The sequence below is a fragment of the Gigantopelta aegis genome, chromosome 8 (genome assembly GCF_016097555.1).
Source record: "Gigantopelta aegis isolate Gae_Host chromosome 8, Gae_host_genome, whole genome shotgun sequence".
Lineage (NCBI taxonomy): Eukaryota > Metazoa > Mollusca > Gastropoda > Neomphalida > Peltospiridae > Gigantopelta > Gigantopelta aegis.
Window position 1 is genome coordinate 54,382,278 of NC_054706.1, and position 23,376 is coordinate 54,405,653.

The 23,376-nt window shown below is 34.3% G+C and overlaps 2 protein-coding genes across 2 annotated transcripts in view; one reads left to right on the forward strand and one right to left on the reverse strand.

The window, feature by feature from the left end:
* Positions 1-1,909: 1,909 nt before the first annotated feature.
* On the reverse strand, positions 1,910-14,308 carry LOC121378309 (UPF0472 protein C16orf72 homolog). Its single transcript, XM_041506417.1, has 4 exons — positions 13,977-14,308; positions 8,429-8,500; positions 6,759-7,055; positions 1,910-5,037 (listed from the first exon to the last, which is right to left on the reverse strand). The coding sequence occupies exons 1-4, from the start codon at positions 14,170-14,172 to the stop codon at positions 4,838-4,840; spliced, it is 765 nt and encodes a 254-aa protein (XP_041362351.1). The 5' UTR covers positions 14,173-14,308; the 3' UTR covers positions 1,910-4,837.
* A 25-nt stretch (positions 14,309-14,333) lies between these two features.
* LOC121378308 (ubiquitin carboxyl-terminal hydrolase 7-like) overlaps positions 14,334-23,376 on the forward strand; it is a 53,577-nt gene continuing 44,534 nt past the window's right edge. Inside the window, 1 exon segment of the mRNA XM_041506416.1 lies at positions 14,334-14,477. Coding sequence (XP_041362350.1) covers positions 14,450-14,477 — 28 coding nt within the window. The 5' untranslated portion in view covers positions 14,334-14,449.

A 23,376-nucleotide genomic window follows, 5' to 3' on the forward strand; every position in this document is an offset into this window, starting at 1 on the left:
CAATTCCTCAAGATACTTGAGCTGAAACTTTGTGCATAGCTTTATGATATACTGTTAGATGTCACGTTTCAGTGATTTACCCATTTTTCACAAGAGTTATAGCCCTTGAATAAACATTCCCTGTGTGGGATCAAATGGCTCGAAAGAAACCCATAATTGCACCAGATGCACATATATCATGAACAGCAATCAAAGCATATACAGAAGAAAGGAGAGGAAAAGGTATGCAAGGAAAGACTTCTTGGGTAAAGCGATATCACTGGCCCAGTCTTTTCAAAAAAGTAAACCGAGACTTGTGTTCATATAACTGCTACCCGGATATGACGAGTGTCCTTACCTACATGTCGTTCAACCCGTATACCAAAGTAGATGGTTGATCCGCAACTACATTTTTTCACATGTATGATAATCTTGGCGACCTGGAATATGTTGACAGTGCAAGACGACGACCATGGAAACCATTCCATTTACACCAGGATGCCAGAATGCACCCCTCAAAATAGGTTGCCAACCAAGCTGAAATATGGCCCGTCGGTGAACAGTTATCAAAATGAACCCACACGAGGGGTGGGAATTGACTTGCCTCTTGTTAGCATTAGCAGCAATGGTTCTTTTAAATGCACTTTTCCACACAGGACAACACATCCATACTACTGTGACCTTTGTAGTGACAGAAAATTGCTTATTAGCGAAGACAATGCAGTTCTTGTGCACCAAACAAAATGGTTTGAAACAAATTGTAAATGGTTGAAATTTGTATCTTGTGAACACGCTATAATTTTGCAAAATCTTCTCGTTTAAATATTTTATTGAAAGCAATTTGATTTTCCTTCATTACCCTCAGGCATGCACAGTGTGCAAAATTTGTACAGTATCTTTTACCCCGAAGTATACAGTTATGTTTACAACATAACGTGATCTGTACTAAAAATGACAAATACAAAGTAAAATATGCTCATTTTTATTAATGTTGGGTGGTGTTTGCAAAACAAATATGTACAAGTTGGCAGTTAATCAACTTGATTGTGAAAAGAAATTAGCACTGACCAAAGATCAACTTAAGCCACCAATAAATATTACATACCACTTTCTCTAAAAGGAAAGCTCAATAAATATGATACTTAATGTTCCAAGCAGTACTATTGGCTCAAGTGATCAAGACGTGGGAAAAAGAAATCATAAAGGGAGACAATGTTGTTAAGTGGAGAAACATCCACACCAATGAATGTACAGGCAAAACAAGATTCTGGTAACATCACAAAGAAAAATATGTGACTGGAATTTGCTGTATGCACATCTAATATGGGTTAAGAAACAACATATTAAAACAAAAAGTACTGGTGAGGTACATGATACACCCATCAGGAGTTTGATGGAAAACCATATCTACATTAATGAATATGTTATGGGTATGATTCATGTCCAATTGTGAGAAATGTTTGCAATGGGATGGATGAACCGTTTGGTTTGGACCAACCGCCATCCCAAGTTGTTCCTACATGTGGTTTAATGGTCCTGTATGCAATTATTATACGATTTGGACAAAGATTTACTATTAATTGCAGTAGACAATGAAAAGTAGGTCACAATGACCTAGTAATAGTACTGAACACACTGCCTTCCCAAGTTGTTCCTACATGTGAGGTTTGATGGTCCTGTATGCAAGAAATGGTCCGAACAAGGATTTACTGTTATGTGCAACAGACCGTGAAAAGTAGGTCACAGTGACCTAGTAATAGTACGGAACACACTGCCATCCCAAGTTGTTCCTACATGTGAGGTTTGATGGTCCTGTATGCATGTGTATGCAAGATATGGTACTGACAAGAAAAAGTTAACAGACTGACGGATGTACAGCATACTATAATACAACCCATAGATGGGCATATAAAAATAAGACACACTGAACTGGCTTTTTAATTTTTTTTATTTAATGGATCCTTTTGTGAAATGGTAAAATGTGCAGTAATAGCGGAACAATTCAGGCTTGTTTTTTATGTTTGGTAGCACCTACTACAATAAAAAGAAATAGTTCATCCATTTTAAGCATGTAATCTAATCAATATTTTAGTTTAGATATATGCTTAAAAAACACTATTAATAGCACACTGCCACCATTATGAAATGCAAAAGTAACTATTAAAACCCAATTTTGGACATTTGTTGAATTAAGTGAAAGCAGGATTCTGTCAATTACAACCCAAATAATGTAAATTTAGCATCAAAGCATATCAGGATGCTTTTTCAACTTGGAATACCCGCTTTACATCAACAAACTTGTAGCACTACATAAGTTAAAAAAAAATTCTAAGATGTTTATAATTATGACAATACTTCCGATCCAAAATAAATTCATGTGTATAATATCAGTTGATCGTTCTATTAAATGCAGTTATTCACAACAGACAAAAACCAAGTTGACCAGCCTTGTTACAATGCATTATAACAAGTTTCGTCAACAAACAAAATATGGAACTAAATCTGGATCTTTCATACCATTAAGTAAGCTTCAAATATAAATCAACTAATTCTTCAGAAAGAGATCTTCTACCAACATATATGCGACTTATTATCAGACTGATCACACATTTTAAATTAAATATTTAACTTTTTTTTGGTCCTGTTTTTAAATATTTAAAAATCCTTTTTTTTTTAAAACCTTTTATCAACATTTTTAAGTTATGAAAAATCATATCACAAATTGTAGTTGTTTATTTTTCAACAACAGCACTACATTCTAAAGGAATGGTAAATTAAGCCATTTATTATTTTCAAACGAAATAAACAGTTATGTATTAAAGATACATTAACTGTAAATCTTTGTCACATATTTGTCATCAGTTTATTTCAGGTGTGAAATGCAGGTATATTTTTTTTATTTCAACTAAAAAACCCAAATAGAATCCAGACAACTACACAGACTACAAGACTTAAATCACAAAGATTCATCTATGGTTAGAGAATTGAAATTCTTTATGGCAAATAATAAATTAGTGACCGCCTATCACAGTATCAAATTTCTAAATAAATATATGCTTCATGCATAACATCTGCACAAAAAATATATATTTAAAATACAATATTTTTAAAAACACTATTTGCATTGCCACAAGATAATGTTGCTCAATATTAAAACTGGACACCTGTAGTAACTAGCTCCTATTACAGTAATTATGAGAATAAAATATAAATCCAGCTACCATGTATGTATTTATTCAACTTAATTGTGTTTTCTTGTTGAATGCAAATTGCAGAATTAGAGCCACATCAATGTCAATTTAACAAAGTGTATCTGCTGCAAACTTGCAGTCTGTGTTGTCTAGTGATGTTATGGCCATAACGATAATTATGTTACTGTTTATTGTAAACCATGTAGGTAATACATTTATGTACAAAAGAAAACCATTTTTTTTGGTAATATACACACTGTACATATATGTATATATACATATATACATAACACATTAATATTTCTATGCAAGATAAGGGATAATTTTTTGATAAACTGTTTTATGTTTTTATACAGTTACGACAGATTTTAATAGCATAACAGATGACATTTTTTAATTTTTCTTTAACCCCATTAAAGACAAATGTTCTTTAAAAAAATTACACCCAGGTTTAAGTATCAACTACCCCCAATATCTTTCAATAATGAATAATAAAAAATATTTAATTCAGATGGTATGAGTGGATATTGAATGTAATACAATTTGTGAGGTGATTACATGAACTAAACAAGTCCACAACAGGGTACAACTGTTAAATACTAAGCCATGCAAAAGATCTGACCGAGTGCAAGCAAATTGGATTCCATTAAAAACATATCTTTTCTTTGCAACATATTTTAAATTTAATTAGTATCTTTTAAAATAAATAATTTCAATATTTATCAAACTAGTGATAAAAGTTTAGCTGGGCTAGAGTAGAGCAGAAACTTTCATCAAATAATTCGACTTAAAAAATTTCAGAAACTTTCTGTTCTTATTTTATATATATATATATATATATATATATATATATATATATATATATATATAAAATATCAATTAAAACTCAATTATTTTGTCAAATTAAAATAAAATTCACAACTGGAGATTCTGGCAAGTGGCAGAGCTAACCCTATTTAGCTGGATTGTTTTTAAAAAACAAAAACAAATATGTATGATAACATACTGAAAAGGACCTGCTAATAATATTCTAATCATAAAGTCGCTGACCTCATTGCCATTTAAAAACAAACAAAAATGATACATTAACTTCAACCAACACAGAAATAAGATTGATGATATATTTTTTTGTTACATTTTACAAATGGTATAAATTTTAGTATCAGCTCCATTACACTGAAATGGTACTAACCTACGATGACAAAGTATTCTAATTTCAAAACTATAATCTACAATTTTCCCACCTAGGAATCTGAAATGGATGGCAAAATGACACACATTTTATTACTGGTCAAATTAAGGTTCAAACATGCAGATTTTGGACCACTTGTAAGTAAACTGGCACAAAATTTGATTATCAAGCAACATACCTGCTAAAAAACTAGGGCCACATTGCTTCAAAAACATTTGGTCAGAAGTTGGGTCAAACTTTTGAGTCCAAACACTACACAAATGATGCAGTTTTAAGTTTGAATCCAGCTAATACCAAGTTTTGTTACTGTATGTGCACAGGCATGGTCTTGAACAAAGAATGATCATTTTACACCAAAAGTGTTCATTAATTGAACCAATCAGCAATTCAACTCCAAGTTGTTTTTCTGACTTCATATCAAAATTTTTTTTTTTAAAGAAAAAGGTTCTAAATATCACAAAACAAAGACAATAAATTAAAGAAGTCGACTTCGTTTTCTCGATGGAGAATCTATGACGACATCGGGAGACGTTGTCCTTTTTCTTGAACCTACATTTCTTGAAAATTCATCATGGATAAATCGGTTGAGTTCTTCAATATTTCCCCAGGCTGGCTGAGGGCCACCTGCATGTGCGCCATACCCGACACTAATGTTAGACATTGCACCATTTAATCCTGTGGAAAAAACAAAAGATGAAAAAAATCAGCGAAAACATCATTAAATTTGAGTACAAAAATCATATCTTTGTGTTTTAAGGTAAAATTTTAAAGATGTCCCCAACCTACAAAAAACAAAAGAAAAGGAAAAAAACCCCATCTTGGTCCGTTTTGTTCAGAATGGTAAGTTATCAAAGGCTATGGTATATTCTGCATGATATATAGTGAAACTTCTCAAAACCGGACCCTCTGTAAACCAGAATTCCCTCAAAACCAAACATTTTTCACGGTCCTTTTTTAAAAATCAGTACAAAACGTAACCTCTCTAAAATGGATATCTCTTTAAACAGGACATTTTATATGGTGCTGAGGGTGTCCGGAAAGTCATACAAAACGAAGGAAAAAAAAGGTCAGTTACTCTCTAGCTTCTTGCGACAAGAAGTCTTCTTATAACTATCCGCAAAGAAGTATACCAGTTTTTCAGGCCTCACGAGAGGTCAAAATCATAGAGCGAAGTCATTTCTCTCTCAAACTTTTGACAGGGCAAAGTTTTTAACAGGAGGGAGACTTAAATTTGTAATCTAAAAAAATAAATATGCAAAAAGAGTGATATTAACCCAATACAGTCAAACCTGTCTTAGACGGGAACAATAAGGAGTAGTCAAAATCGACCACTTAAAACAAGTGGCTGCTGAATACATGTGAAACTTTTACTGTCCGTAAATGTTTTCTTTTCTTTTTGACTGTCATTACTGTTAATTGATGGAAGCGCTTAGAGTTTTCTAAAAATCACTTTCTTCAGAAATAATGAATGAAATAATAACCATTTGAAATTCATTCTCTCACATGTTTGTCTTCTCTTTTCATTTAATTACCACTCCATGCAGAGTATTGTGCTAGTGGATTATTTTACCAATGTCAAGCTTAAATTACCGTACCCATGAAGGTTTAAAGTTTGCTTATTTGCTGCAACATGTCACTGTTAATTTAAGTGACCGCTTATTACAAGTGCATTTACATTAAAAATCTTTTGGTAGGGAAAAAATGGCCACTTACTACAGGAGACCACTGATTACAGGTGGCTGTTAGGACAGGTTTGCCTAGAGGTATTAGTTTATAATTTTGACATTTTTCTTTGTACGTTGAAATTAGCTAATCATTCTCCTTTGTTTCCACATATTTTTTTTTCAATATATTTTCCGGTGAAGCATGACCCAACCTCCCTAAAACATTTGCTCACCATAGTCTAGATCCCCACCCTTGTACAAGTTCCAGCATACATGCCTGACAACAGAATTAAAGTTACACACTTCAACAGTGAGTAGCACATCTAAGACTGCTTTTAGTACCAGACACGGGTGTCGTCCTAGCTAGACCGCCTATCTTTTAGCCTGTTGCATTATTTTATGGTGCCAGTGTCGCATCAAACTCTCAGCCACGTGACACCTAATTATTATCTATGAATACATGCAGGTGTTCCTCAAGTTCTTCACCATTCATCCGTGATTGTGTACAATGCAAGGGTCACGATTTTTAAAAAGCGACACCGAGTTCGCCATACTGTAACTGGTATGGCGAAGTGTAGCTAGTCAAAGCAAAGTTTGGGCTTACTTTGCCCCACTTAGGTGAGCCATGGTTTTTAATTTTAAAAAATATGAACAAGACAAGTAACAAGACTGGACCTGTTCTTAACCACCATGCTATAATACAATGTACAAACATTATTACAAAAAAACTACCTTGTAGTGCAATAGCTTCCCGGAAAGCATCTAAGTCCTGCTCCACAACATCCGATTCACTTTGAGGAACACGAGGCGAAGATCTCTCAAGTCCAACACGCGGAATTGGTCTCATCGATGAACTGCTGTGTCGATGATTTCGAGGTGGGGCAGTCTTTCCACACAAAAATGCCACAAGTTCTTCCCGCCTTATGTGTCTTCTCTTTTTTCTCGCCCAGGCAATAATATCTCTAGTTTTGTGCTGCTTTCCACACTGGATGCCAAATTCCACACATGTTTGCAAAGAGTCTATACTATCTGTAATCAAAGCAACATGTTTTATTACTTTATTCTTACAGGTTTACATTATAAACACAAAATAAAAACTTAAGAAAAACACAATCTTTTACAAGTGTTCGTCAGTACTTTCTTGATGTTATAATCTTTTATTACTATGTACAGTGAAACCTCTTAAAGCTGGAATCCCCATAAAATCGGATGTTTTCCAATGTCCCTTTTTAAATAGCCGTACAGAAGACAACCTCTCTAAACCGGATACCCAGGGCTCGCGCTGTCGGTAGCCAAATTAGCCATTGGCTAATTTTAACAAAAAATGGCTAATAAAATTTACAACTGGCTAAAATTTTGGCTAAGCCATTTTCTGTCTTCTGATGTGAACAAACGGTTACATAATCTATCCGACACCTCAAACATAATAATACTACCAAATATTCAATTAGTGTAATAGCGATCTCGCGACCGGTAACGAGAAACGGTGTCATGCAGAATACAGCGTAGGCCTTATAATGTTTGCTTATTTTAATAATCACGGTTATTAATGTTTAACGGCATGCATTCAACATGTATGACAGCAATGTCTGGAAGATCTGTAACTTGTTATTTTTACTTTGTAAAATCTTTGAACCAAAGTAATAAAAACAGACCGACAATGCTTGTCAATTTGAATTAAACATGCCAGTTCAGGGCCAAAAGACATGTAGGCCATCTCAAGGTCTGTGTTCAGCTAGACCGAGCGATTATGGCCACTTCGACTTCTCACTACTACTGATAACCAAAAATCAAAATTAGTCTAAGAAGAACACCCCAAAAAACCCACCTAAATTTTTATCAATTGTATGCTGTTTAAATATACATTACACAAACAATTACAACAAGAATAGCAATATGAATTAATAACAAGGTATTAGCATTTGTATTTAAAAATAATGGGAATTGTAAACTTTATAAATATATGTCGTAGCCCAGGCCCGTAATTTATAATAACCTGTACATTAGTTAACAATAACATGGGACTATGCTCATTTCCATACCTGGCAAATTATAATGGCTATATTAGGATCTGACAGTATTGTTAGAAAATAATCAATAGGTATAAATGTCAAGTAACTCCTTACATGTGTTTTACACATTTAGCATGCTGTAAATAAAATACACATGTGAACTACAAATCATAACACGAAAGCCCAAATACAGATAATAGCAATTACATGCCTGCAGTAATTATAAATGTTTACAACATTTACCTCTTGTGGAGTAACTTTATATAGTGCACACATATTAGGGCATGAGCGATCAAAAGATACAACCCATGAACACACATAGCATTTATCATACATTTTCACATCTTATTAATTTACAAATATACAGGTAGTGTTTGATGCATCGGTTACCTTTGTACAAATTAGTTAGCGATAATGCGGCACTCTGGAAAGGAAGCCATGTTGAAAGACCTTGTTGTCGATCTGTAGAGAAAAACATGACAAGAAATAATGGATTATTACTAAAACCCTTAAAAATATTAATAGCAGACAAAAAAATTAAAGTCTTAAAGGAAACATGTCACGTAAACCATATTTGGCACCAACCATGTACAATTAATTATAAATTGAATCACCTAAAAAAAATTTTTATAAAAAATTAATTACTTAAAATATCTCCATAAAAGAACCCCCGATACGAGCTCTTAGCGGAAATTGCCGATCTTTAATGAGCAGGGCAATCACGAGGTCCGTGACGTCAGACGCGCCGCTTGATCTGACGCCTTACACTTAAAAGCATTAGTCCGTACCACTCATAAAGAATCTAAGACTTGCACAGCTTACCAAAACAATGAGTGTTCGTTCGCAAAACGTTTTGCCGTATCAATATGAGCTGTTAGTAAATGAAGAAAGACACACATTTACTTACAACAGTTATACTAAAGAAAAAACAGATAGCAAGTCGGAGGGTGGAGAAACTGATGGTGCCAGACCAGACCGGTCGACCAATTTACAGCCCGGAGCCCGAAAGTAACCCGGAGACAAAACCAAAACTCGGATGCTAATGCCGAGGTGTATACTGTTCATATTTAGCATAAAGATACACCTCGATATGATGTATTTAAATATGTAAAAAATATAAATGTAGGACAAATATTTTTTTTTTTTTTTTTTATAGAAAATATCGCATTTTTTATGTTCGGGCTGTACATAATGAAATCTGTATGCACAGTGTACACAAACGCTCTAATTTACGACAAGGCGCTTCACTTTCATTAACCTGGCTTGTAAAACAACATAAATGACTTGAGAGTATAATCAACTTTTAAACTAAATATATTTCTATTTGCATCAATAGAACGAAATGGGGTTATAGTATTTTTCTCTCATAAAAAAAGTAGCATATTATTAGGCCTATTGGTAGGGTGTGTTAGAGTAAAAACGACCACTCACGATACCCAAGTGATAATAATTTTCTTTTCTTTGGTACTACGTAATTGGTCAGTTTTGTAATTTTAGATGGGAAAGTCTACTTAATCAAGGGTTTTACAGCATTATTTACAGTAATGAAGCAGGGCGGCTGATAATGTCCATTAACATTGTACTATAGTCGGGACAGGTTACGCCACAATACCCTGTGATCTTAAAAAAACTGGCACATATTTTGTACGTATGTCTAGACCGTGGTAATCACTTACCTGGTCGATACCCTGCAATATACACCTGCCAATCAGGAATCACATGTGCAGGCCACGGAAAGAAAGGACCAATTAACTAAAACAACACTCCGTGATGTCAAGTCAGCCCGTGGATGAAACATAATAGTTATTTCGACACCGACAGTAGTGGTTTATTTTGTATTGAACTTCGTGTTGCTTTGGGGCTTCGGGCGATGAGGAACGTTTTTGTGACGTATTCCACCCGAAGATTAAAAACATTATTTAAAATTATTATTGTTTTCTACAAGTTTTTTAAAAACATATTTAAATACATCGTACTGAGATGTATCCTCATGCCAAATCCCATGTTTGTATATGCCATATTTAATTACTTATTGACGTTTCCTTCTTCGGACGGTGAATACAGATTTTGTTATGTAGGCCTACAGCCCTAACATGAAAAATCTTTTTTTTTCCAAAAAAAAAAAAATAATAATAATTCTACATTTTTGTTTTAACATATATAAATACATCATGCTGAGGTGTATCTTTGTGCCAAATATGTACAATGTACACCTCGGTATTCGCAACAGAGTACTGTTTTTGTCTCCAGGTAACGTTCGGGCTCCGGGCTGTAAATAGGCCGACACCAAAGTACTATGCGGTGTTGGTGTCCAATCTTTTCTTTTGCGATAAAATACATGCGTCTTTCTTCGGATACAATCCTTTGGAAAACCATAAAAAGACAATCCCGATCGGTTTACACCCAAAGGCCGCACAGTACGGCACTGTTGGACTGAAAAGATCGTAAGCCCCTTACTCCATATATAAACAGTTAACAACAATGGAAGAGTACAGCGGCTCTGATGTCACTTCCCTTTTTTTCCGAACGCTCACAAAGAAATATGCATAAATCGTACTTTGATACTGATTAGCGTAATTTCTTCATTTTAAGTTAACTACACGTATTTTATTGTTATAAAGTTATTTGTATATTATTTTTATATCATTTTTCTTTTAAAATGAGCTATAATATGGTCTCGTGTCATGTTTCCTTTAATTAACAGAAAAAAAAGATACTTTGAACCATAAATACAAGATGGATGTGGTAAGATGGGTACAATAACTATATCTTTACGAAAATATAATAGTCATTTCCTATCACATTGATTGTTTATAAATGGGCAATAAGAAAAAACAACATATCATCATATGATTATTAAATTATTAAAGACAATATATGAATCCACATTGAATATAATAGCCATTGGTGTAGAACGAAATACATTGTGTAAGAGGCCATTTAACATATAAGTTAACTCTAATCACTGAATTTGTTTTTACAAAGTGGTATCTTCATCATTACTAATTCTGGTCAAATGACACTAGCCAATAATCCCTCATATATTAATAACACCAATGAAGTTAGGGTTAACAATAAAGCACATGTACTGTACATGCAAAAGGAATTACTTACTCTGGGTCACACTGAATAGACATGTAAGATGTATATTCCAATCAATTCATGTGAAAAATAAACTGAACTTAAAACAAATTCACTTCAATAACAAGGACACACATTCCATATTCTATAGTCTGTCCCATTATTCTATAAACATATTTTTGGTAAATAATTTCAGTTAGGTGTGAAGTAAGAAGAAAAGTAAAAGTGTTTTTTTTTTGGTTTTTACAAAATTGTATACATGTGCAATTTACAAGTCAATCGGCTCAGAAATAAACAACTTGTTCAGGGCTGCAGATAGTACTCGCCCGCTCGCCAAATGGGAGTAAAAATTCTTACGGACAATTTAAAAAATCAACTACCAGCCTGACAGTCTATCTCGTATCTGTCTGTTTTTATTTCATTTGACACATGATTTTGATCATTTACCAAGTGTTATTAATGTTTTGTCAATATATCTATATATTTCATTTGAAGTGAAGACACTTTATATTACAATATTGTTAATAATATACAGTATTGTTCTATAGACTGGGGGACTAGTACAAATTATGGTGGGCTAGTAAATTTTAGCTGGTTCTGGTCCGGTGGGCTAGCTAAATATTTTCCATTTATACATCCCTATTTGTAGTAAATTCCGTAGTATGAAAAAAGACTTTCCCTGTGGGACAGACTATAGATTATAACCATGTGACCTAAATTGACGAACACTGAAATTTCCAAGGACAAAACATATGCAATTTTTGGTTGGCTGCCATTTTACTTCTTTTTTTTTTTACAGAATACTCGTCAAGAGAGGTGAAAGCTTTCAAAATAAATAAGTAATGAATCTGACTTCCTGATGATTACTATATATACTGTAGCTCATGTCATTGTTAGACTACCTCATATCTCTCAACCCCTCACTCCTCTTGAAGAGTATTCCATAAAAATGCATAAAGGCAGACAAAAAAAATGTGCATACATGTGTTTTGCCATAGGAAATTTCAGTGTTCGTCAATTTTGGTGATTATTCATGCATTCTACCATATTTTATAGCACCAGGGGTGCAGAAATGGAAAATATTTCACCAGCCCGTTGGACCAGAATCAATTAAAATTTATTAGCCCATCAGCCTATAGATAGAGAATAATACATGAGTGGCAGTTAGATACCATTTATATCACAAGTTGTTTTAAAATTATCTAACGAGTAAAAGCGAATGTCAGGTTAACTATACATCACAGTCTAATCAATTTCCATCAAGTAGTTTTTCATTTAACCTTCTGAGTACTGCAGGCGAAATATCTTGCCCGATGTCACGTCAGTCGACATACTGTATACAGTGCATTCCCCAATTCATATTTCCCACCGTTTTGCACACGACACTCACCGGAAACGAAATATAATAAAAGAATTTTTTTTTTTTTTCAAAATGGTGGCTTTTGTTTTCATTTTGGTATAATATCCGCCCGGTCCCCTCCATTATTATTTTTAGTTAGGATTGAGGGTTAGGGTTAGGGTTGGGGTTGGGGTTATGGCTGGGGTTAGGGCTAGGGTTGGAGTTAAGGTTAGGGTTAGGGTTAGGGGAAGGGGGGACCGGGTGGATATTTTTCCTTGATTTTTTCAATTGAAAATACCTTGAAATTTTGAGTTCACAACATGTTTTTCGGCAAGTATTTTCGCTTGACAACAATGGCGGCATGTCGCGGTCATTTTCAGGGATCGATAGCTGATTGTGACAGCTAATTTGATGATAAATTTGATTGTTTTACCAACAACAAAAATCACCAAATATTGCAATATGAATTGTAGTTCGGGTTTTAAAAAACATTCTGGTCAGAAAATCACCGTTATCGGGAATACTTGACATAAATACTGGACAGCTGGCCACAAATTCCCGTAAGTAAACGCAACTTTTTCGATTTTTTGCCTAATTTTAATCACCATTAGCTGATCTAAAAATAATAAAAATTACAAAAACCCACGAAGATAATACTTACCGATTCATATGTGAACTTTATTTCATGTATTTATAAAATATTTAAGTGAATATATGTGAGTAAAAATTATAAACTTGTTAAAAATTAATCCAGTTGTCTAAAGGTTAAGGTATGACATTGGTGACCTGATCATCACCTAGGAGCAGCCAGCCATACAGGTAATTAAAAATAATGAATGATGTTCTCACCAACGGGTGTGCAAGAAAACAATATATTAATTATAATTTTTTAACAATATCTCTATAACACACCCCCCAAAGTCGGTTGAGTGCTTGCTCGAGGTGCTTGCGTCGCAGGATCAGATCACCTCGATGGATCAACTGATTAGGGTTTTTCACATTTCAACCAGTGCACAAAGGCTGTGGTATGTGCTTTCCTGTCTGTGGGAAAGTGCATATAAAAGATCCCTTTCTGCATTAGGAAAAATATAGTGGGTTTCCTCTGATAACTGTGTCAGAATGACCAAATGTTTGACATCAATGTGCTTCAGTAGTGTCGTTAAACAAAACAAAAAAATTAATGGTACATGTAAGAACTGAGTCAGCTTGTACAATAACAAACATTTTAGTTTTTGTACCAGATACTGAGAGGCAAAATAAGGAGTTGGTATTTCTCAAGGGAATGAGGACCTCGAGGTCACGCAGATACTCTCCTTTAATTTTGACCCAGCGAGAATACTGCATTTGATTGAGCTGATAGGTGATGTGTGGGTTTTGGGGCGAGTTGACCCCAAGACCATTCTCATAGATAAAGGTGTAAACACTGAACATTAGTCATTATTATTTCAGTCCTACAGTCCGATGAAATAAATCAAAGAGTTCATTAACCAATGATTCATCCATTCGGATTTTAATCACCTTTATATAACTGAGCAATCGCTGTAGCAGAATTCTGGAAGGTCAACCACAGCTTTTTAACTGCGTATTCTTTTTCAGCTTGCAATCTGTCCTCCATGTTTGGTTCTGAATCAAGTTCGTCCAGACATTCATCTTCAAAATTTTGTAACCAGTTTTCGGCTGGCTGGTCCGAATCTTGATTCTCCTCTGGGTTCATTATAACCTAAGAGGCACTATAAAAGTTCTTTCGTTTCACTTTTCTCATGGAATTATATTTTTTAATGTGAAAAACGTATATTTAGCTCTCTCCAACTGGCACAATCGCACAATCAGCGAACATTCGGGAGACAACGGAAGATGAAACTGCGCATGCTCCTTTCTTTTAGTATTATGCCGAAAACAACCGAAGTATAACGGAACAATATTTTGTAAATTCTAGGTGTTCCCGTAGGCTGTTATTTCCCAAGACAATAGTTTTCATAGTCTTTTAAGCCATGACAGCCAAAGTGACCTCACCTGATGGTAAGTTATAATTAAATACTGACGTTCAAATACTAGCGATCCCAGACTCCTCTCCACGAGGCGGCCATCTTGTTTATTTTCATTCAGAGCCGGGAGCATTGCCGAGCTATTTAACTATTATTTTGTATGTTTTTGGTTGACAGCAGTTTTCCCCGGTAAAGGGGTAAAATCTGCAGACATTGGGCGAATTGCCAGCAAACACGTGAAAGTGACCGTCTCGCAAAGAAGTCCAACGACTCCAGGGCGAGATCGCCAACGTACGGTCACTGCTAATATGAATAACAGCACAATGAACCATGTTAATAAGGAGGTAAACAATTCCAATCATGAGGAAATGGAAACGGACCATAAGCTTGGTTGGTATATTTATTAGTTTTTATGTATATATACTGCTCTTTAGTCTTTTTGTTAGGGAAAACATAAACGGGAGCTAATGATTTTCACCAAAATTGTCAATGCTGTTACAATGACAGTTGGTGGCGGCAAAATTACATTAAAATCTCCTAGTGACAGATTAACTTGTTTCTAGAGATCAGTAATTCACAATTGTGTAAGAGTAAAGCTATTTTGCTAATTAAAATATATTTTACAACTGATGTAAACTCAGTGGTATTAAACAAGTTTTTGAAAAATCGATTTTAAATTATTTTTATTGGAAAGTACTAGCTCATATTTTGTACCTTAAATATTTAATTCCTGTTTTAACAATTTAATAACTGTCATAAATTGTAATATATCTCTCTTGTGTACAGGTTATGATCAGATGTTTGTATATATTTCAGCAGAGCTCTGTAAACATTGAGTTCTTGGCTAAGCATTTATATTAAGAATATACAATTTATAACTGAAGCTACAACTAATATGATGTGCATTACAAATATTGGTTCCAAGACATGACTATATTACTTATTGATGAATAATGTAGGTAAACTCGGTAACAAAACATCAAATAGCAATGCTTACACATTTTTTAAATGATCAAATGAAGGTAACATATCTTACTAGAATAGAAAAACATTAAAGGGATATTCCTGAGTTTTCTGCATTGTAAGATGTTTCCGACTAATAAAATATTTCTACGATTAAACTTACATGTTAAATATATTTTCTTGTTTAGAATATCAGTGTCTGTATATTCAATGTGTTTCTGGTCGTCTTAATATTTGTAAGAAGCCCAAACTGGATGTTGTCTTCAAATAACTTCGTACATATGAAAAAATATATTTTAGGAAATAAAATGAAATTTAACCCAGTACAAATATTGGAACGATCAGAAACATGTTTAATATACAGCCACTAATCTTTTATGTAGGAAAATATATTCGATATTTAATTACAATCGTTAAAAAGTCTCTGTTAGTCGATAACATCTTAAACATTGCAGCAAACTCAGGAATGTCCCTTTAATTCCCTGGTGAATTTTTTTTTTTTAAATTATAAGCATATATATATATATATACATACACAAAGATATTTCAAATTCGTTAAAAAAAAAAATCAAGGGTCCAAGTACAGACGTTTTTCATTTCATTTAAAGGGACACGCCCTAGTTACGGCTATTTGTTAACCATTACGGCGTTGTTTTTCGCTATTAAACCCATTTTTTCACAAATAAAATTGCATTTTACTTACATTTTATTATTTAGAATACACATTTCCATTCACCTGAAGTGCTTTTTGGTGGATCGTAGTCATAACGGCCCCAGTACTAAACGGCCGTAACAATAATTGTTCAAAACAGCCAAAGTGAAAAAGTCAAATGGCCCTTGAAAAAGGTCAAGACGGCCTTAGTTATAATACTTTAAAAATGTATCTACACAAGTGTCAAGAAAGATAACTGTGCAAAGACAGTTTTTATAGTACGGTCTCACTACACGGATATTATCTGCGTCTTATTTATGTTTGAATAAACAAAGAGTTTAAAATTTACATATGTGGTTAGTGTCCTAGTACATCTATGGTAATATGTAGATTTTAAGTACAGGTAAGTTTTGGAGAAACATGAATAGTTATTATTATAACCATTCCAAACACATCTCCCGAGCCATTATACAAGAGATTGCACCAAGCAAACCCCAACCCTACCTCAAAGCCCATTGAGCTTATAATGAACTTATAATGAGCTGTTGTGTGTGTATATTATTTTCATTATTATTTAAGAAGTGAATGTTATGTTTCTGACGTTCATGCGATGATAAACACCAAAACAGTTTTACACACTGCCGTTCATACATAAATGTGTAGGCTAAAACGGTTTTGGTGTTTATTATCGCATGAACGTCAAAAATATAACGTTCAATTGTTATAATTCTTTTCAAATACAAGGTCAATTGGTGGTCTTAATTATATTTGTAAATTGGGGGACAGGCCCGTTGTGGCCCTCGGGTGAGCAGCGCCACTAGGAACTCGTTCAGACGATACGCACTCACCCAGAAAACCTAGATGGTCCACTAACCCTCCACCCCTTTCTGTGATTGAATTCAGTGTTGTTAAATAAAATGTTAATTGGTGGTCTTAATTACAATAGTATATTGCGTTGTGTAGGCTAATAAATTGTTACCAGTGATTCTGTTGTTTTGGTTGTTTTTATATATATGTTTATATAGGCTATATTGATTACTAATTATTACTAATGGGAATTAATTTAACATAATAGTACCTATTGGCCATTCTGACCATTTCTTTTGGCCGTTTTGACTTTTTCTTTGGCCGTTTTGACCATTTTCTTTGGCCGTTTTAACTTTTTTCTTTGGCCGTTTTGACTTACATGTTCAGGGCCGTTTCAACATGGGGCTGTTTTGACTGCATACCCTTTTTGGTAATCCTGGTAATCCTGGTAATCCTGATGTTTGTAAAACCACGAAATGCATTTTTTGTATTTCTTAAAATGCTGTGCGCACTCGAGAAAAAACCGTTAAGAAAGCGAGGTCCAGGTCCAATCTATTTTTAGAGGGAATCTTCCTGTGTAAACGTCACAGACGTTGGTATACCACGTGACCGTTATCATTTTGGTTTGGTTTGTTTTCTCGTGCACGGTTCGCGCAATCAACATCCGATTTGTTGTCGTATGCTTGTTGTTCATTTGTGAGATATTTCTTCACAGTTCGTGAACATTTTCAGTAACAATAAAGTTCAGACAAGTAAGTGTCTCAATACAAAACGTTACAAACCCTTAAAACCAATAATTTTGCTAAGTCTTACGATATCTGGAGAGGGATACAACCAGGACAGAACAGTTGGAACATGTTCAGGAGGTGAAAAGAACGCACCCCAAGTCTGTGCGCACTCTGTGAAATTTGTCGTGACGTAGGCATTGTTGTGCTTCGAGCGACATCTACCGATGACATCAGAATACTAACTTTCAAAATTATTTCAAGCAATTGGGACATGGGGATTCCCATGATATTTATCGATATAAAACCTGCTTTTTCACTCCATTTGATAAAAATGTGATCTAAGTGTGTTACAGGTTTGTAGATTAACCAAATTATAATTTATTTTCGCTGGATGGAACTAGGGTGTGAGGCTTTAAACATAATGTAGGGCTAGCTCTCGGTCAGAAGAAAATTTCGTGAAATTATCTATTGAACTTACAGAAACCCAGTTAATTATTACATTAAATTATTTCACCAAATTACAATAAAATTTGCCAGTTTTTGAAATTCGCAGTTGGCAAATTTGGCGAGTGCCTGTTCTAGACTACTTAATAATAAATTAATGTCACATTTTAAATGAAACATACAAGTATTTTGTGTAAATTATTACAGGAAGTAGTATTATTTTATATTGAAATAATATGATTAGAACCAAGTGTATAATTAAAAAAAAATTCTGAATGAATGCGGAACATGGTTAAACGTTACGAAATATACAGATAAAGGTTCACTTAGCCTATTTTTATAAAACTTCTCCCCTTTCTTCTGGGAAGGGAGAAGTCACTCCTACTTTTTCAGTTCTAGATCAGGGCCTAATAAAAATGTGTTGTATTTCTTGACTTTTACAATATTGATTCACAAGGGACAGGTGATTCGTAACTCCTCGTAGTGAGTTGGTTATTCTCTTTATTACCCATTGTCAATTTTAACTGATTTTTAATGTAAAAATTCCTCTGCAATCTACAACAAAGCCATCAGCCATTACGTGATATAGTATTATGTGCATTACATGACGTAATGTAAGTGACGTCGTAGCATAACGGCTTTCTTTTTACAGCTAAATGTTTACAGTACAAATTAATACAACTGTATTTACATTTGAAAATAATTATTTTTATATATTACTAAAGCCACTGTTTATGAAAATACACCATTTCATGTTTACGAAACGAATGAGTCCATTTGTTTTTGTAAATCTTTGTAGATCGTCTACAGTGTTTGAAATTAACAGTATCCCGATATCCTGGGGATAGCAGATTTTAATTTTGGATACCAGACTTCAAGAACCCAGTATCCTGTATAATGTTGTGTTGTAATTTTTTTATTTTCATTGAAACAATAAAGTCGTCATTTACTGTTGAAGTCAAGTAACATTAGTTTCAACCTCATACCTATTACCTAATGCTACGCCATAACAACATTTCCTCACTGAAAAACACCGAAAAGGCAAGTAGCCATTATAAAATGTTTTCAACTAATACAGCCTTTTCCCCAAAAATTGAAATTAAAATTGGCTTGCTTGATATTTGAATATCAGGTAACCATATCCAAAAGTGGGATATTAAATTCTCAGGTGGGATACCAGATTTTAAATGTTTGTATCCAACTGGGAGGGTACCAGGCGTTTCACCCCCTAGCCAGTTCGCCCCCAGGTCTGTTCGCCCCCATGTAGGATGTCAGTTCGTCCCCACGTGCATAACCAGTTCGCCCCCAGTCAGTTCGGGTCATGTTCCTGGCCTGGAAAGTCATGAAATTTTTATATTGGTCACGTAGTCAGGTCAGGTCATAGGTTTTTACGTGCACATTCAGAACAAGCTTGTTGTAGTGCACGTCTGTCACGGGCACAAGACATGACATGCCAGTCTGGTCGTACGCGCTTTTATGGCCATTATCACGTGTTAACCTGTTAACTGTAATCAGTCATAGTGTTTTTAGAAGATGATCATCTTTTTTGATGTTCATGGTTACTAATTAGTGGCCAAAAGAACCCCCGCAATAATCCCTCGGTTAGAATAATGCTCACCAGAAGAGGCCATATTGAATTGCTGTTCAAAGCCCTCTTAGGTGTTAGCCGAATATGCATAATCAGCATCAAGGTTATGAACAGATCATATCTGGCAGGAATGGATGTTTTAATAAATGTTGATGTGGTTTGTGAATTTGTGAAAAAATGTTGGTGTCTACGCTTATTCAGCACCCTACGTTTAATTACATCTGAAAAAAATATATAACCCCGTATTGCAATTCTCATGATTCATGATCAGTCCAAATTGTGGAAGAACAACAACCCCTCCCCTCTAAGAAAAGAAACACACACAACACACACACAACACACACACACGAACACACTTTAACATCCTCTAAAGAAACAGTACAATAATTGTTTAAAAGTAACAACTAATTGGGGGTGAACAGTCAAATATTTGGGGGCGAACTGGTTCATGGGGCGAACAGGTTAACTTGGGGGCGAACTGATCGGGGGCGAAACGTCATGGATTCCAACTGGGATATTGCACAAAATTTTTAATCTCGAACACTGGTATAACGTATGTGTAATCTGACTCATGAATGGAAACATTATATGAATGAAAGTGAAGTTCCGGCCATGGCAAGCAAGCAACCAAATACCGTGATTTTTAAGCCAGCCAATCAGTGGCTGTAGAAGCAATCTGCACACTGTGCAGAGATCGGAAAAATATTACCCTGTATATTTGAGCCCATATGGGTAATAAGTAGTTTATAATTAATTTGGTGACCAAATACAGACAATTATGTGAAAAGAGTTGTCGTTCCTGAATTGGATTTTGGGTACTACTTGTACCAGTACACTTCAAATTGATATTAAATAATAATTGAGGGTTATTTGTCAAACAAATGCAAGAAATATGTACATAATTTATTTAAGTTGTAATTTTGCATAATCTTAACATTTTAATTTTTGCTAATTATTTGTAACATTCAGTTGTAATTTTGACCTATTTCTCTTTCTAGCAGTAGTTCTAGATCTTTGATTACATTATTTTGGGGGGATTTCTGTACCAAAATAGATTGGAAATTTGTACCAGTCTGCTTTTATATATAAATTAGCATAACATTCTGAGGGTGGGAATTATCCATTTTTGAAATTGGAGATGACTAGTTCCACTGGCAGCAATTGACTTTGCTATATTAAAAGGATCAAATTTTGTAATAGTATTTACATAATCACACATGTATCCATAATTGGATTGGGATTTACAAGTCCCAGAATCTTTTAATGAGTAAAATAGTTTTTATCTAAATAGCAGCTGTCTGTAACATTAAATTTGGAATGGTGTATTTTCATAAATTATCATAATATTTAATTCCCACAGGGAAAAAAAGTTGAATGGCATAGTTTAGGTCAAGGCATTAGAGGGGCAGTGATAGATGGCCTATGCACCTATAAAATACATTTTTGTAAATGGATGTTGGCAAATTACAATAAATTGATACGTTCAGATTTGCGAACCACGAGCACAATTTTAATGTGAAATTAATGTATGCAATACAGTTATTAATAGTAGCTCATATATTGTAGAAAGTAGAAAATAATATTTTTGGGGTGACCAGTGCCATTATTTTTTAATATTTAAAGCTGCCTAAACTGGACTTTGATCTTATTTGGCAACCTGGTGACTGACAGTGTCGGGCTCAGTAATATAATATTGCAATATTCTAAATTCAGATTTGAAGGAGCAGGGATATAACCAGGAGTTTTCAGCAGTTTCAACATTGCTGAAACCATAATAAAGATATATTTAGAAAGTGATCCACAAATAAGATATAACATTGTTCTGGGTTTTGTTTGTTTTGCTTTAAGTTTAAAATAAGTTTGTTGTTAAATGAAAGCTATTTTGTTTTAATGACACCATTACAGCACATTTTACACCATGAAATATTAGTCCCCTACTGGTGTAACCGGAGGGCTCTATAGGTTTTATCTCGGTCTGTCCATTTATCCGCAGTGGTCGAACATAAGAATTTGTCACCCACAGCATTGTTTTCTTTAAATTGCAATAGGTGAAATGGCCACCGATGGCAGTTTTGAACCTGGAAATGTTTTAAAAAGTTATAATAAGTATTAATGGTCAATGGTTACATCCCAAAATAATGGCAAATGAAGACAAAAGCTAGGTTATCGGTGTACATGTGACAACTTGTCCACTGTTACAGAATAAAATAAAAAATAGTTATTTGTTATCAAGAAGGAAATTAAAAATTTACATGTTTTTGTTTGGCTGTTTTTAGTAGTTTTAAGTAATCATTTTGAAGGAATTTACTCTTAGAAATAAAAGAATGATGGACCAACAGATTAGCTACAACGATTTTAATGACCTATCTGATTTTGACATGTATCATGGGAACCTAAAATGAGAATAATCAATGATCAATTGATCTGTGATCTCTTATTAGTCCCCTATCAGTCCAACAGGAGGGGATTATAGGTTTCATCTCCATCCATCTGTCTGTGTCTGTCCGTCTGTCTATCCCACATGTTTGCTCCATGTTTTTTGCAGAAGGCTTTCAGATATTGAGCTGAAATTTTATGTATAGTTTTATCATGTACTGTTACAGATCACGTTTGACTTTCATGGCGATTTACCCATTTTTGACATGTGGGCAATTCCGCACTAAAGTGGACATGGAGTGAAAAATTAAAATCATGTTATTACTTATATATTAAAGGTAGGGTCAACTCCAACAAGAGCCTTATGTGTTGGAAAGATGCATACCCGGACCACCAACACATACTGACACTTTAGCAAATGAAAAACGCGTAATTTTAGAGTTAATAAAAAACCATGATTATTCCTGCTAACTGGGGACAGCCATTTTGTTTCGTTTTTGTGACGTCCGGTGGGATAGCTTGGGGCGAAGTGACGTCAGCTCCTGACCATATCCTGTATGTACAGTGTAAACAAAAGCAGTAATTTTCGACAAGGTGCTTCTCTTTGATCAACCTGACTTGTAAAACAGCATAAATGACGTAATAATATAATAAACTATTTAACTAAATATATTTCAAGTTGCATTAACGGAAAAAATGGGGTTATAGCACTTGTTTTCTCTGTTTAATAATCCAAAGGAAAAATGTACACTATTACGCCTATCGATATGCTACGTTGGAGCAAAAACGACAACCCACGATACCCAAGTGATAATTTTATTTTCTTTGGGACTGCGTAATTGGTCAGTTCTGTGGTTTTAGATGGAAAAGTCTACTTAATCAATAGGTTTACAGAACTATTTACAGTAATAAACCATGTCCATTACAATTTTAGGGGCGACAGGTAATATTCCACAATACCGGTATGTATTTTTGTGTCTAGACAGCGCCAATTAATTGGCTCGTCTGGTTACCAGTCAAATACACACCTGCCAATCAGGAATCAAAGGTAGAAGCAACTAACAGCATAGACCAATCAACTAAGAAAACACTCCGTGTATCATTTCAGTACGTAAGTTAATGCATGGGCAAAACATTGTTAATTTCAGTACGTAGGTTAATGCATGGGCAAAACATTGTTAATTGTTTCGACTTGTTGTGTCGCCACTTTGACAATGGTATTTTATTTTGTATTGAAAAATAATATATATATAGTGCTAGATATATTTACTGTTGGCTTACTGGGATGTGTATTATTACAGAACATTGCAATGTATGACTATTTATCATCCCGCAAAAACTAGGTAGATTGTGTTTCTTTAGTTCTAAGGCTCAT